This window comes from Bos mutus, chromosome 18 (assembly GCF_027580195.1).
Source record: "Bos mutus isolate GX-2022 chromosome 18, NWIPB_WYAK_1.1, whole genome shotgun sequence".
NCBI lineage: Eukaryota > Metazoa > Chordata > Mammalia > Artiodactyla > Bovidae > Bos > Bos mutus.
In genome coordinates this window covers 43071294-43087743 of record NC_091634.1, presented here as the reverse complement: position 1 = coordinate 43087743, position 16450 = coordinate 43071294, and the positions used below count along the sequence as shown (strand labels likewise).

At 46.4% G+C, this 16450-nt stretch overlaps 1 protein-coding gene across 1 annotated transcript; it reads right to left on the bottom strand.

The window, feature by feature from the left end:
* Positions 1-572: 572 nt before the first annotated feature.
* SALL1 (spalt like transcription factor 1) lies at positions 573-16060 on the bottom strand. Its single transcript, XM_070388436.1, is given in 4 exon segments — positions 573-2311; positions 3453-4155; positions 4157-6884; positions 15908-16060. Coding segments are annotated over 4 exon segments (3948 nt in total). The 5' UTR covers positions 15984-16060; the 3' UTR covers positions 573-1870.
* Positions 16061-16450: the final 390 nt, after the last annotated feature.

Here is a 16450-nt window from a genome sequence, read left to right as displayed (position 1 = left end):
CTCTGGAGGAAAACATGTTCTAGGGGAGACCCTATAACAAAAGGAGAGAGGAAGAAATCAGACTGAATTCTGGTGATGCAATATTCAAGTCGACTCGACATATCCTTTGTCATGGACTTTTTCTTTCAAATATGCGTGTGTATTTAAATGCCTAAAAGACTAATTAAATAAAGACCAAGTTGACCTCGCTGGGTTGAGGCCCAGTTTCAGATTATATAACCCCAGCTGCCCCGGGAATTCTCCAGCAATGCTGCTCACAGCCGCCTGGAAAATGACTGAATTAAGGGAAGTGAAACCACCGGAACAGGAGAAATAAAGCCAAAGTCTCCAAGGGCACGAATGTCCTGCTTAAGGAAACTTACCTGAGCCGACGGAACCTCCTATACCAACTTTTTATTTCACACCATTTTTTTCTTTTTTCTTGGGGTTAGAGAGGTTGTAAGAAGAGTAGCCAAACAAGTAATTGATATTGGGAGAATATCTAGATTCTCCAAATTAAACAAAAATAAAAAAAAAAAGGAAGAGAAAAAACACATGCTCATGCAAACCTGTTTCTGTTATGCCTTTTACAATTCCTTATTTAGAGAGAGAGAGAGAGAGATACATACACAATTTACTGGTGCCTGGGGAAATGCTAAAATACATTTCGGGGCCTGGCTAAATAGAAATGCACTCTAAAAACACAGACACAGTATTTTGTTTTATCTGTTGCAAAAAAAAAAATGTATTTGATTACTTGAGTAAAATTACAGTATCTCTGTTGTTAGTAAGTATTAAATGTTAAAGAAATTGGACCCCCCTTCCTTTCAACTTTCCAAGAAAGTGCATGTAACAGTCCATTTTTTTTTCCTTCCATACCTAATACAAAATAAACAAACACTATACCTGCTCTCTTGATCAAGAAGAAGCATTTGCTCTTGTAAGGAACATATGTACATTTTAATGAAAGTGATATTTCTTTTTGTATATACAAGAGCATCTACATTTTCTCCACTGAAGGTTGTTCAAGATGCTATTCTTAGCAGCATTGTGAAATTCCAGCACACATTTTCTATTGTGAATATACCTACAAGGCAAAATGTTACGTCTTAGTTTCAACTACCAAAACAACACTTGTATTTTTCTCTAAAGAATTCTGCGTGCTTATCACTGTACAGAAACTTATTAACATTGAGGACGACTCAAGTAAAAAGCACAATACAAATAGCAGTTCAAAACGGAAAGGGTTAAATCTACAAAAAAAAAAAAAAAAAAAAAAGCAGGTTGAATTTTAGAATTAAAAAAAAACCAAAAAAACCCAAACCTTTCAAAGAACCACACAGTTCAGTCTGTACTTTCAGTCCTCTCCTTAAATTTGTTTCAAAAGATCAGACAATGTGTTTGCTGATAAAATTTTCCAGCAGGATCAAAGTATACATTTATATACAGATTTTATTAGAGATCTAATGCATCACTGAGGCATTGCATCAACACCAGATTCATATTAAACTGGATATAGAAAATAAGTTAATGCCAGATTAGGACCGCCTAGCAGGGCAACTTGCAATTGCCATAAATGTTACAGCAAGTTTACAGGACTCTAGTCAATTAGTATTTAGTCCAAAAATACAGAAGACCAAAGTTAACGCTTGCATTCTGTTTGCAAAGCCAGGTTATATCACTAATAAATAAGCTTTCTTAGAACTCTAGAAGTTGAACAAGGTACAAAAGAATGTCTTCAGAACGTTGTAGTTCAGAGATCTGTAGGGGGGGGGGGTGCAGCTGTGGGGGAACCAGAAGGTTGTGGGGGCGGGGGCGCAGGGCAAGGAGGAGGAGGCAACCGTGGGTCTCATTCTGAATGGGGGATGCTCTCTCTCCAGCCAGAGGGCCTTTAACTTGTGACGATCTCTTTGCTGTCTTCCACGAAGCGGGTGAAACGGAAGTTGGTTCCGTTCTCGCTGCTTGCCATCTTCTCCAGGCCAGCCAGGGGCGCGCTGGGCTCTGAGTTCTGGAGCTTCTCCAGGTTTCCTGTCAGCCCACTAATAGGTGAGCTGCTTCCACTGCCCAGGCTTCCAGGAATTGGAGGGATGCCCCCATTTTGAATGACGGAGATCTCATTGGCCTTCATCGCCAGCCCGTTGGAAAGCGCGGCTGCGTACTGATTCCAGAAACTAGAAGGATCCCCGCTTCCTGACCTGGCCGCCAAATCCTTCTGGAACATTTCTGGGAACTTGACGGGATTGCCTCCTAGAAATGTCATAGGGCCATCCACAGAGAGCCGGCGACCCCGGCGGGCGGGGGTGCTATTCCACATGTGAGTGCCCATGTGTACCTGGGAGGCGGGAGAGAAGGGAGGAGGGAGAAGGAAAAAAAGGGGAGAGAGAGGGAGAAGCTTAATAGTTGAATCTGTCTCAGCTCACATCCCAACACTCGACAGGGCCAGTGGCCACAGTGTCTATTCTTATTACATACCGGACAGTGGGAAGGGTAATAAGAACCGTCCACTCCAGTCTGCTAGTAATAAGGTGTCCACTCTCTGCAACCCTGGTCCGCCTCTCCTCTGCCTGGGCAAGGATGCCTTACTTACTCCTTTTTTATTACCTGTATTTAGCTTATAATGGCCTTGAGCAAGCCAGTCAGTTGCAGATAGCTCCTTCCAGGGTGAGAATTGTTACGTCCACTCTCATTGCCATGGCAAGTATTGTATCTGACACCCTTTACCCTATAAATGTCCTTTTCAGATGGAAAGAGAGTGCCCCTCACTGATTGCCCAATGGAGGGCCTGTGCGTGGAGCGAAAAAGCCAGAAAGTAATTATTCATCTCGCATTACTGGCAGCAATCTCTAGAGAAATACTCTGTCAACAGAAAAATGTACACAGTAAGAGCGCTCAACTGTTGCTCTAGAACTTAAGCATATTTGCTTTCTTTCCAACACGTATCAGTAGGAATTGTTGTATGATCAATTATCATAATACCCATTAGCAGAGTGGTGACGTTACTGTTTTTAGAAAGACAAACCACGCTGGACTGCAGAGTTTGAAAAAAATAGATGCCCACACAGAGGAGAACTGTAATTATTAAGTGGTATGGGCAGCACACAGGCGACATGGAGGCCTTTAATCAATACCCCATGGCAACGCGGGGCTGTCTGACCTGGTAGGTAGAGCAATTCATTAGGCGCACTTAGCAAGACAACAGGGCCAGGCCGCTGTTTTGCTTAGGTACCAAATTATTCAAGGCGCTCTGACGTTCAGCAGGCTGCAGCCTGCCCTGGTCCCTGCCGTGATCCTGACCTGCATAGGCACCCACACGTCTCCAGATAAGCCACGCAGCAGCAGGTTCTCTTGCGAGAACTCGCCCCCTAACTGTCTGGACCAAAGACTCTGGGAGCGTGCCTTACGAACCCTCAATGGCCTCAAAAGAAAGAAGGCTGCTGGGGTGGTGTGGGTGAGGTGCGGATGGAGTGAAGTACCTTAAGATTGCCTTTTGTTGTGAAAGCTCTTCCACAAATAGTGCAAGCAAAGGGTTTCTCTCCAGTGTGAGTTCTCTCGTGAATCTGCAGGGCACTCGACGAGGAGAAGGTCTTACCACACGTGTTGCAGTAGTGCTGTTTGGGGGTTCTCCTGGGCAGAGCTGGGAGGAGAACTGGGGACGTGGCGGAGGATGACAGAGGCCCAGAAGGGACGTGACTGGTGGGGGTGTCCTTACTGTCCTGAGGAGTCACATGCACGAAGCCGTTGACCTCTGTCTTGATGAGAGATGCCAACGAGTTGGCGGGAATCACCGCCGAGTTCTGATTGGGGCCAAGGCTGGAACTGGGCTCAAAGAGCTGTGATGGTAGATCCCGCATCTGATGTGTCAACATGTGTTGCTTCAAATTACCCTTGGTGGAAAAGCCACGATTGCAGACTGTGCAAATAAATGGTCTCTCTTTGGTATGACTTCTGTAGTGAATGTCCAAGGCACTCTGACAAGCAAAGGTTTTGCCACAAATGTCACAAGCAGTGTTTTTAAATTTACCCCGGTCTCTGAAAGGGAAGAGGATTCCCAAAGAATCTTCTTTGATGATTTTCTCTGTGTGACTAGATGTCAAATCCAGAGCCCCACCATTCACTGGGGCGGGAGACAAACCATTGGCAAACTCGCTTGCCCCTGCTCTCTGCAGCTTCTCCTCGGCTGGGTGACTTGTGGAATTCCTGGGTGCTGTTGGATGGGGACAGAGCCTGCATGGAGGAGGTAGACTCTGAGATGGCTGGGCTGCCTGCACTTTGGCTCTCCATGTCGCCACCCACCGAGGATGAATCGTTGGTCAGGACGTCCCCCTCGACTGACCCGTTTTCCACCGACTTCAGGCTGGCCTGCAGCTGCTCTGCCAGGCCGGCATTGATCATCTTCATCTGATTTTCCAAAGCAGCGATGCTCGACATCTCTAGAGGCAAAGGCGAGGAAGACAGGCTGTCTTGGGAAGCGTCTGCGGACTTGGGCGTGTCTGGGATGCTGCCCTCGGGACAGTCTTCCATGTTTTCATCGGAGAAGGTGTCTAGGTCATCAAAATTTTTCTCATCAAAGGAGCCTGTGTCGGACTCCATGGACTCGGGGTAGCTGTCAGGGACCGGGGTGTTGGGGATCTGGCCCCCCATGTGCATTCGGATGTGCTGCTGTAGGACCACGGCGTTGGTGAACTTCTTCTGGCAGATGGGGCAGGAATGCTGGACTCTGAGCGGGGGCATAGCTCGATGGACGCTGTAGTGGGTCTTCAGGTTCCCTTTCGTGGTGAAAGCCCGGCCACAGATCTTACACTTGAAGGGCCTCTCCCCGGTGTGGGTGCGGTAGTGCATCTTCAGGGCGCTCTGACAGCTGAGGACCCGGTGGCAGATGATGCACTCATTGGGGTCAGTGGCCTTCTTGTCAATGTTTTCGACCAGTTGCTGAAGCTTGGATGTCTCTGAGGCCTGGGCTGAGTCCAAGAGTCCCCCAAAGGGAAACTTCGCCTTGAACTGCTCGGACATGAGCGGCAACAGAGGGTTGGTGAAAGTCGAGGCACTGCCAGGACCGCCGTCAGATGCCAGGGAGCTCAGCACGCAGGCGTTCGGGGCTGAGGCCGAGCTGGGGACCACACCGCTCTCTTCGCTTTTGCCGCCGGGAGGGGGCGCAGTGGGGCCTTCCGCTTCCTCCGGGAGCCCACCCGGGTTTCTCGCGGCCGGCTCGGGGGCCCCAGAGTCGCTTGAGACGGAGCCCGGGGGGCTGGCGGCAGAATGGCTGATGGGGATGGGGGCTGGCTCTTCGGTCTTGATGAAGGGGGTGAGGTTCGGGAGGGTGGGGGGCAACGGCAGGCCGACAGAAGTGGTCAGGGTGGGCAGGACGGGTTTGGTGTCTAGCCAACTGGTGACCGGCTTTTCTGGAGGGATGGACATGCCGTAGGGGATGCCGGTACTGGTGGGTATGTTGTCCAAATGCTCAGGCACGGGGTAGGGGTTCATCTGGATATGAGGGTACTTCTCTTTGTGGCGCTGAAAGTGGACTTTGAGGTTCCCCTTGGTGGAGAACCTGTTCCCGCAGATGTTGCACTTGAATGGCCTCTCTCCGGTGTGGGAACGAAGGTGGATCTGCAAGGCACTGTCGCTTCCGAAGACTTTTGCACAGAACCTGCACTTGTGTTTGAAGAACGCCTCATCCGAAGCGCTCTTGGCTTCGAAGGCGGTGACATTTGGTGGCTTGCTTTTTCTTTGCTGGGCCAAGGCGGACAAGGGGTTTAAATCCTCTGCTGTCGTTCCAATGTTGGGCAAAGGGCTGGGGAAAACCGAGTTAGCGGGGGCCGGCTGAGGTAGAAGTGGATTAGATGCAGGACTCAACAGACTGCTTATTGCAAAAGCTGGTGAGGATGAGGCAGAGGCCGCGGGGTTGCTGGTGTGGGAGGTGCCCGCGCTCGAAGCCACTTTTTCCGAGGATGGGGTGGGAACTGCTGCCGCCAATATGTGAACGTTGGGGGAAGAGCCGCTGTGTGGGGGGGCGATGGTGTTGCCGGAACTGCTCTGAGGTAGCTGGATGGGGGGGAGCTGTTTCACACCGCTGATGCTGGCAGATTGGCTCGCAAGGCTCTGTGCTAACCCAGCTGCCGCCGCCAGCTGCTGAGATAAATGGGAGCTGAGGGTGGACAAGGGGTTGGCAGATGTTCGTAAAGTACCTGGAGAAGGACTGGAAGAGGTTGGCAGGTCTGCATTCTGAGAAGCCAACAGCAATATTTGGTGACGAATCTGTTCGATCAGTTGCAGCTGGTGGATCTGTTGCTGCTGCAGAGCTAAGAGCTGCTCCATCAGGGCCGGGACGGCCAGCTTGCCCCCGGAGGCCCCATTGCACCTCGCTTCCTGGGAGAACTGGGCCACTGCCACCTTGGTGCTCTGGAGGTTCTCGATGATGACGTTGCTGTTGATCACGGAGAAGTTGCCCAGTGTCGTCAGGTCCCCGAGTTGAGGTAGAGAGGTTGTGATCGCTGAGGTACCTGCGCCGGAGCTGCTGCTGCTGCAGCTAGGGGGGACGCTGCTGTCGCCAGCACTACTCGGAGGCCCACTGGCGCCTTTAGGAGCTGCCGGGGCCTCCACCTCCATGGACTCTTCCCTGTCAGGTGCCTGGGCTTCGGCCAGGTCGCTGCACTCTCCTTGCTCTGTTTTGTTAGCCGTGTGATTCATTTGTTCCTGGGGATGATCGGGAGGGGGGCTGGGGCTTGAGAAGGTTTCAGGTGGGGAGGCTGGACTTTCATTTACGATTAGAACTAATTGGTTTTTAGTACAATTCTTCTTGTGGAGCAGAAGATCTGACAATTCAAAGAACTCGGCGCAGCACCGGCCACAGACGTGGGCATCCTTGCTCTTAGTGGTGCGGTTGGGTTGACCCTTCTCTGTGTCTCCTGCAAACATGAAAAGGAGCAGGATTAGCAACGAAGCCAGGACACCCAGAGTCATCCAGGACTTCAAAAAAGGAGAGAATGGGGGTGGATCAACTCTTTCCTCCCTGCGAAACTCAAAAAACTATGGCCCCAGAAAACCAATCAATATTCCTTAAGAATGTTCTTGATTAAATGTTTAGGCTGTTGGAGGACTCCCTATCAATCTGGTATCTCCGAGAGCCATGGCCTTCAGGTAATCCATCAAAATATAAAATACTATGAACTGCAGACATGGGTGCATAATGAAATTCCATAGCAAAATATTGATTTCCAATATTTTATACACCTTATTGTCTACTCATCCATCCACAGAGGGTCCAGCCACCATCCTGAGGACTTATTAGGCTCTTGAGTTTCTGTCAACCTTATTCATTTTCAACTGATTCAAAGATATCTGTGACAGTTTGTTCTGTCACTAAACTAATTTGTAGTCATTCAGGTTCCAATCAGTGGTTGACAAGGGGAAAAAAAAAATGCCTATCACCAAGGTGAAGACTGACAACTTGAAAATCACCTCCAGCCCCTACCTGGAACCTGAGCTACGTCTGATCCGTGACAAACACACTTTAGCCACATCAGTAACAAATCCTCTGGACACTCAAGATTCAGCTGAATACAAGAGAAAGCAGTGACACACACACACACACACACACACAAGAAACACAATGATCAAAATCCGTTACAAGGTCTGCCTGGCACCTATGTATCAGGCTGCGGCATGTTTATTTTTAAAATTAAAGAATGCAACTGGCTACCATCCCACTAATCAAGGAATATATGCCACTATGCTCCAAATGGCAACATTATGCCTGTAAATAGTTCATCAAAAGTGCTCTTTCTATCTATAAAAACTGGCACAAGATTTACATTTCTGATTAAATATCAACTTAAAGAAAGATGTGCAGTTAAGGGGAAGTGAAGAAATAATTCTTGTTTTCTAGTTTGGAAATGCTTTGCAATTCTCCTTGTCTGAAATGCCTTTAAAAACAGTTTGCTCTTAACTGTTATCAATTGTTTAACAGATTGTCCCGAACCTTTCATTATAAAATCCCTTTATTTCATGTTTGTTTCCACTGGTTGCTCAGATTTCTTCTCACTAAGATCCATTTGTAAATTAAACATAAAAATCTCCAACTCCAAGCTAACATCCTATTCAAAGACAGGATGGCGTCCCATTGTTTGCCCAGCATGGGGAACACCAACTTCTGTTGTACAAATGGTGTGTGGTCATCTCCGTAGGCTGTGAAAAAAAAAAAAAACTGTTTAATTCAAGGATTACCTCCCTGCATGCTTTTCTGCAGAACTGAATCAGATAATAGTTAGTTTCCATGACTTCCAAATTGAATCTCCCAGAAAACTTGCAGGGAAAGAAAAAAAAAAAAAAACAAAAACTAATAGCAAATATGAATAAATGCAAAATCAAAATTATTTTTTTCGGTAAACTTAGAGTTGAGTCAAAAGAGTCAGCCATTTGCCTCTTTGCAGTAAACATAAAAAAAAAAAAAAAAAAAAAAGCTTGAGTAGTTTTACATTCCAGAAAATATAATTAATACACAAATACTAACTTCTGAAAATTCCTTAACTCTGTTTGCCTTGAGTGATGCCACAGATGATTAGAAACCCTGGTAAAGTATGCCAAATGTATGCACATTTTATTCACTGGGAGGGTTATTTGAGTAGCTAAGTTATACTTAACAAGCTAGCTTCCTTAATACCCATCTTTTAATCTCTGTAAGGGTATAGTGTGAAATGCATTAACAATACCAAACAAATCTTGGTTGGAGCAGAAAATACCAATGATGATTCAGTTTTAATTTAATGTTTAATCATCCTAATTGGCACAGGATTCCTCTGCACATTCAAGGTGCTGTTTTAAGCTCTGTCTCTCGCCTTACTTAAAAATAATGTAAACAAAATATTAAACGAAATTCGCTAAAGTTATGTTGCTTAACTGGGGACGAAAATAATGTGACAAAAATTCTGTTTAAAGCTTCTTATTTTGACAACCAATTTTAAATGATGCATCCATTTCAGATGCTTATTTTAAACTAGGAAATGCAATTCCTAATATATTCAACCGAAATGTTATTTCTTTCTCTTTGCACATTTCCATATGTAATGGTTATGTTTCCATCTACTTTTACAGCCAATTATGAAGGAACAAAAGCTATTCTGTTTGTTCACACATTTTCAACAAAATGCATTAAAACTATTATGTCAGCATGTTCTATTAAGCTCTGCATTCAGTGGAAAATACTTTTCAACCAGCTCACATTTATCAAAACATAAAGCCACTTTAAAACACAGTTTTGCTTGGTCAGCTGGGCTTAGACAAATAATGACAGATTCAGAACTAAATAACTAGCAAGGGAAATCAGAAAACTGACTTCATCAATTGTACACATTACAATGTAGTTGCTTCAAATATTTAGCACATCTGTGCTCACGATTAAAGGGCATTTTTAATTCTTTATAACTTGCAAACATCTGATATTCTCATAATATAGAGAAAATTTTAAAAAGGTTACTTTACTGGATTTAGCTGATTATTACTTTCCTGTGCTCCAATTCTGCATTTGTGCTGCTTCAAGACTCACTTGAGAATTTTCAAGTTTTTCGACCTGAACATTTTTATATTTAGGGTTGTGCTAACTGGAAGGAAAATATAGACACTTAAAAATAAGTGCCTGCTTGCTTCTAAGAAAGAGACTGTGTTAAAAAAGCTGCCCATATTTTAGCTTAGATTTTCGCAACATTTTAATAAGCTGACATTTGATCTCACTGTAGAGTCAACTAATTTAATTTCCTGATGTTTATGAACACCAAAGAAAAAAAAATTCTGATACCTATTTTGATTTATTTCAAAAGCAGGTGTCGCTACATTATAATAGTTCTTAACTTTAAATCCATCTGCCTTCTGAACAGAATTCCAATGAAACAGCTTTATATAAAAAAAAGAAAAGGACAAAACATGAGGTCTAGTTTGAATCTTTAACTACCAAAGGGAATATTTTAAGTTGTAATAAGATGCACACACACACACATCACAAACTAACATATTCTAATTCATTTTTTTGACCGGCTGGCTATCTTGTATCTCTCTCAATAATCTGTTACACAAGATTGCAACTGGTGACCCCATTATAGTAAATACAGTTGCCTTGTTCCCTGTACTATAGTGAAAACAATATTCTAGTTCCTCTTTATGGATTATGCATACAAATTAATTTTGTCATCATGGTCGTACAGGAAAATTTAAGAAGAGGTGGTTTTCTAAGTATGTACACACAAAAAGATTTTTGGACTTTTCTGGGTTTCTTTTACCCGCTCTGGGCCAGAGGAAGAGGTGATCTTCTGGCTTTATCCAATTTATATGAAAATCCCAGATGTTTTAGTTCTCATTGTACTATTTAGGTTCTTGATGCCCAATTCAAATATGTCAGCTTTTCATCATCTGAACTAAACACTGCAGAATAGGAGGCAGAAAATTGAAGTGTTCCAGTATATCTGTCTGCTGAGAAAACAAAAATAAAACTATGCCCCATGCTGAAAGGTTTAGCCAGCCAGGAAAACAAAACAAAACAACAGCCCTACTGCACCACACTGAGTTTTCTTTTTTTGGAGCTTCTCAGAAAGACCCTTCGCTTGACTTCCCAGTACCTTCAGATCACATTAATGTTTTTAAGAAAACCCCGCAAGATTATGATTTTGGAGCCCATAGTTTTAACTGGCTGTTCCTTTTGGTAGACCAGTTTCGAAAGGCTATCACAAACATTTCTGATTGATTGATTTTTCTCTTTTTCTTGCACAGACCTGGGAAAAACCTGCATCTGAATGTTCAGCTTGAGATTCCACCGCAATTTAAACACCGCCACATATGCTCTGCATGTTTTCTGTAATGTCTTAAGTTTCTTCTGTGAGATCTGTAGCCAGATGACACATTTTACTGGCTCCCTTCAAGTCCCCTCAGTGTTCTGACTGGGATTAGCGTGTTCTCGAGTGGAAGAATACAAGGGGAAATCTCTGACAAAATAACAACACGGACAAGACAGTCCTTCGAAAATCGTGATACCAGCCCACCTAATGTACACAATAAAGGAAAGGGGGAAAATATCTTCCCCTTGGATGAATCAAACTGAACACTAGATGGGGTTCCAGTTGCAAGGGTTTGTTCAAAAACTTCTTTGTGGCTCTCCTCTTCCAGTGACGCGTAAAAGAGACTGCTTAAGGCGAGATCTAAACTTTGACTACATAAACATTGGCAAAGGCACAAGAAACTAAATCCCTGTTGTTTGAGGGTAAAACTGAGCTATGGGAACTACCTGTCAATCTTCCCCTTTGGGGGTCTGGCATCTCAGGGTGACAGGGGAATAAGGTTAGGAAAAGAAGCCAAGCTGATAAGGTGAAACTAAAATAAACTCCGAACTTCCTGCTAAGTGACTAGCAAGACTCAATTTGGGGGTCACTGGGAAGATACTGAAGGACATATTATGATCTGGACCTTGTCACCTCTGCATGGGAGGAGGCTAGCAAAGGTTAAAACAGCTCGACACATCTACGTTTTCCAAAGCCTGGCACAGCGACTTTTTTCTTTTGGAGGGGGAGGGGTGCTGGTTCTTGGGATAATTTACCACCTCCTCCCTTCAAATGCTCCACGACTGCCCTTTTGGTAATCTAAGAATATTTGGGAAGACTGGGTGAGCGGTATCAGGAGGTACCTTAGAAAAACCGAATTAAGTCTGCAGAGGGAATTAGTTCTGGCTACTCCACTGAGCTTGGCTTTTCTCAATTTCAAAAAACTGAACTGTTGGTCTACCTAATTCCCACCCCCCACTTTTCCATGAGAGCTCTGCCTCAAAAATTCAGATTTTTGCTTTCTAAAGGACTGTGGGTCAAGACAACTTTCTACCTGCCAAAGCAGAAAGAAATGAAATAAAGGCCCCAAAGAATAACCTATAAATTGACACTTGTGCTTATAAACCATAGGTGAACCTGGATGTAAAATAAGCCACAAAACATTCGGCATCACAAATTCACTTTCATGCACACTCTCTCAGGTCCTTCCACTTTCTGCTTGTTTGTGTTTGCTTGTAACATTTTAGGGAGTATGTAAGGCCTCCAGCAAATCCCCCAAAACAGTTTGCATTTTCTCATCCAAAATCTTCCATGATGCCACAAACTTAAAATAGGCCTGATTAAACAGGAGGTTTTTGCAACTGCCTTATCATGCAGGTGTCGGTTTTTCAAAAAAAGCAATTAATTATAGTTCTCTCTAACCTTTTGGGCCCAGAAATCAATGTGTTGCCATTAAGCTGCTCACAATGAGTAAATTACTTTGGTAAATAATAGAATTTCATTATTAATATGAATAAGAGGAATTTTTTGTGATACTTTATATGAGAGGCAGTGTGCTTTATCTGCAGTGTTTTTATCTTTCTTCCAATATGATCTTTTCCTTGAAAAAGCTGGCCGCAGAAGTACTTTCTTAATAAATGAATGGAGTATGAGTGGGCCAAACATGTCGTTCCAGGAATCTTAAAAAACTCTACCCAAGGAAGAAAAAGCCAACACACACACATACACACACACCTGAAATCCGAATCGCTAGTAAAGAATCCACATACAAAATCATCCCATTCTAATGTTCTCTTTCCTCAAAATTATTTACCTTGCTAAATAATTTTCCCAGTGGCAGTCATCTTTCTACAAGTAATTCGAGACTTGTTGAATATCATTTAAGAGACAAGTAATAAGTGCCATACTCTTGGTTTCATAAGAAACAGTAAAAATCTCCCAGTTTATTTTAGGAGAGTATATAGCAGCACCAAAAATAGAATTAAAATATGAACATCATAAGACTGACCAAATGATCTTGTTTTCTTGAACTTGTTCTGATGAAGTTATCCTGGAGATTGCTGAACCCACCTCGGATTTTCTTTGTACGCACGCACACGCTCAAACACACACAGGCGTGACAAGCCGCACAGTAAGCCTGACTGCTCCCAGCCTTGGGAGTTGCTCCTTCAGGGCAACTGTAACGGGGGGCCTACAAACTTTTCTAGGTCTCACTCTGGACCGAAGTCATGAAATCGGAGGTGCCAGCATCTGCTGAGGGCACCACCAACTAGGTTTAATTTGATAGGTTCAACATTTCCTTTGCCATGTTTTAAGCCCATCTCAAGAAAGAAAAAAAAAAGGAACCACAGTGTTTAAGGAAGGTTAATCTTCTAAAAATTTAACAACTTTCATGTAGATTAAACAAACAAACAAACCCGCAAACTGAAAAACAGAGCTCCAATGACTCCTTGAAGTGTGTGTTCTGTGCGGACAGGAGAATGGGTGGCTGGATACAGTGCATGAAAAGTGGTGACTTTTTAAAAGTAACTTGGAGACATGATTGCTCGGTTCTCTATCTCACAACTACTCCCAAATAAAAGGAATTGGAGTGTGTAAGGCCCTCCTGTAAAATCAGACATGGAGGAGGATTAGTTGTGTACTAATATTATTACAACATACTAAATCCTGTAACCCTATTACAAAATCTACCCTCTAGGCAGTTTCTCCCAAACTTATTGTTCAACCATGTAAAAACAGTCATAACCTAAAACCATTACAACTGGAGAAATGGAGGGGGGTGGGGAGAGGTGAGAAAGGAGGCCGAGAGGGGAGTGTTTCCTATGGTGCCCCTAACTGTTTACTGCTTCTTAGGACAATGAACCAGCTTTTGGGGATAAAAAAGAAAGAAAAAGGAAAAGAAGGAAGGAATAAAGTAAAAGAAAGAGAAAAAAGAAAGAAAGGAAACTTGATGCAACTTAACTAACTTACCTCAAAGCCCAAATAAACCAAAAAAACAGTCCTAATAAATAATAATGGTCAGAGGTAGTGAACTCCTTTTATGCTATCGCTTTATGAGAAGCCTTAACTATTAAAAATTCCGGATTCAGAAGGCGACAGGAAAAAGGTAAAGATCTAGCAAGCATCAATTCTCTGAGAATCCCAAGTCTTTATTTTTTTTCCTCTTTTTTGAAAAAATATAACATCAGTACACATTAATTTAAAAAAAAAGACTTAAAAATAAATCTTTCCTCTCCTCCGGTTAGGTTTGGTCCTTTAAAAACTGTTGACTTTAACAGTATTACAGTGAGGAAGATCTCACCAGAAACTTTAGCAAAGATGGTGTGGGGGCGAGATGCAGAAGAAACCAGCTGGGAAAACCCGGAAAAATACTGTGGCAGCGGCCTTGGATAATTTCACCTCGCTGTACCTTGAGTACCCAGTTTCGCCTGGGGTGGAAAGCGGGGATCACGGGTTCTCAGGGGACTGAAAAATCAGAGGCTCTGGATAAGGCTTTAAGCTTGAGAAAGTACTGGGGTGGAGGGGGCCAAATATTGTACACAAATATCTTTATCTGTGTCTGTTCTCCTCCCTTTCTTACAGGGATCACCCCCTTCAACAGGAGTCCTCTTTCCCGACAGTCGGGGTGAAGTGGGTGGGAGTCCCTCGGCTTCTCCGCCTGGGTTCTGCGTGGGTCCCTGCGCCCCAGCTCTGCAGAGAAGCAGGCCTCTAAGGAAGGACCCGAGGACCGTGAGGGCCGGGCGGCCGCAGAGTTGGGAGGACGGAGGTGCCGACCAAAGGGCAGGCTTCCGAGCCCTATCGGGGTCCAGCTCCCTCCTCTACACCCCAAAATGACGCCGGGGACTGGAGCACCCCGAGAGACATCCCGAGTCGCGGATACCGCTCGGGGGTTACCCCTCGAACCTCCGCAGCCGAGAGGCGAGCACTGTCCCGGGGAACCGAGCTCGGGAGCCGCTTCATCGCCTCCGGCCTTGGGCCTGGGAGTTCGGAGGCCCCTAAATTGTAATATTTTTTTTAGCGATAAAAAGGGACTCAAGGTGTCTGCCCTCCTTACCCCCAATTCCCTGCCCGGATCTCTGCCACTCTCGGCCTTAGCTCCGTCACACAAACTTTGTTCTGGACTTGTTCGCTCCCTTTGGGACCCGGCAGTTGTCGCCTCCATCGGAGGAAGCGAGTGCCTCTGTTTTAGGGGGACTCCCTCGTGGCTAGATAGCCCATCCCACCTCCAGCTCTGGAGAACGACCCTTACGGCTCCTGGAAGTGCGAGGTACCACGATCCTTAGCGGGAGCCGACCGAGTCTAAAGATTTCTTGGGGGCGCCGAGTGTGCATGTGTTGGGAGAAGAGATGCGGGGATCAAGTGGGATAGCCGGACCCCGACACTTGCCCCCATCCGCCTGCACTCTGTCTGGGGAGCACCCGACAGCAAAGAGCACTCTCCAACACGGCCTCTACCCCCGCGTGTCAAGCACGGTCGCCCCAATACAGGTTCCCATCTTCTTGGAACTCCAAACTCCCAAAGGCACCCCATTCCGCGGCGCGGGCCCAGCAGGAGTGGGAGCGCTGGGGAAGAGGGTAAGTGCGGCGCAGGGAGCTCCCCTCCACGTTCTAAGTTCAGCCCGGAGCACAAAGTAAACTTCCTTCCCGCAGGCAGCAGGACCAGGGCGGCGGAGGCCAGGCCGGGCCTCGGGCGCGGGCCGGGGAGCGCGTGGATCACCGCGCAGGCAGGCGCCGACGGCCTCTGTCCGCACCCGCGCCCCGCAGGGCACCCGGGCCCCGGCCGCAGTTCGGAGGGTCCCGGGATCCGCTCCCGGAGACAGCCGGGACGCAGGAGCAAGGCCGGCGAGCCCTCTCTCCTCCCCGCAGGAGGACCCAACAACTCCGGAAAGATCCTGCCTGGAGAAGTGTTTGCTTTCCTCGGGGCAGGGGGGTTGGGGGTGGGGAAGCCCAGCAAAGGCAAATTGAAATTAAAAAAAAAAAAATCGCGGAGTCGCAATGGTGATTCGGGTCGCGGCGGCTGGGCGGTGGGCGCGGGGGCCAGCCGCGTGTGCGTGGGTGCGAGTGTGCGTGAGTGTGAGTGCTAGTACGTGTGTGCGCGTGTGTGTCCGCGGCGCGGGCCGGAGCACTCACCATCTCGCCGGGGGAGCGAGGCCACTTCGGGGTCGGATTGGAAATGTTGAGGCTTCGCTTGCTTCCTCCGCGACATGCTGGCTCAAACATCAGCTGGGGCAGAATAAAAAATTACTAAAAAAAAATCTTCTCAAAATTACGGAAATCGAGCGGCGGCGGCGGCTCCCCCCGCCCGCCGGCCCGCCCGCCCCCTCCCCGGCTCCCCGGCCCCGGGCGCAGCGCGCATGTGTCCTGCTATAATTATGATTATCAATAATGCATTGCGATTAATCATAGAGGGGCTCTTTGAAAGGCGATTGGCACCGGGCCAGCGCTATTCAAACCCGCTCGCCTTAATCAATTAGTTCGTGATTTGCTGCAGACCCCTGTCTCTCCGCGCGCTGGCCCAATAAGCCGGCCGCGGGGCTGGCTCTGCGAGCCGCGCCGCCCGACACTGGGTTAACCCTCTTCGCGACCGCCCGGGACTCCGCGGCCGGGCCGCCGGGGGCCTGCCTCCTCGCCTCTGAGCACCCGGCGCCCCGGCCTGCGCCCCCCTCCCTCCCT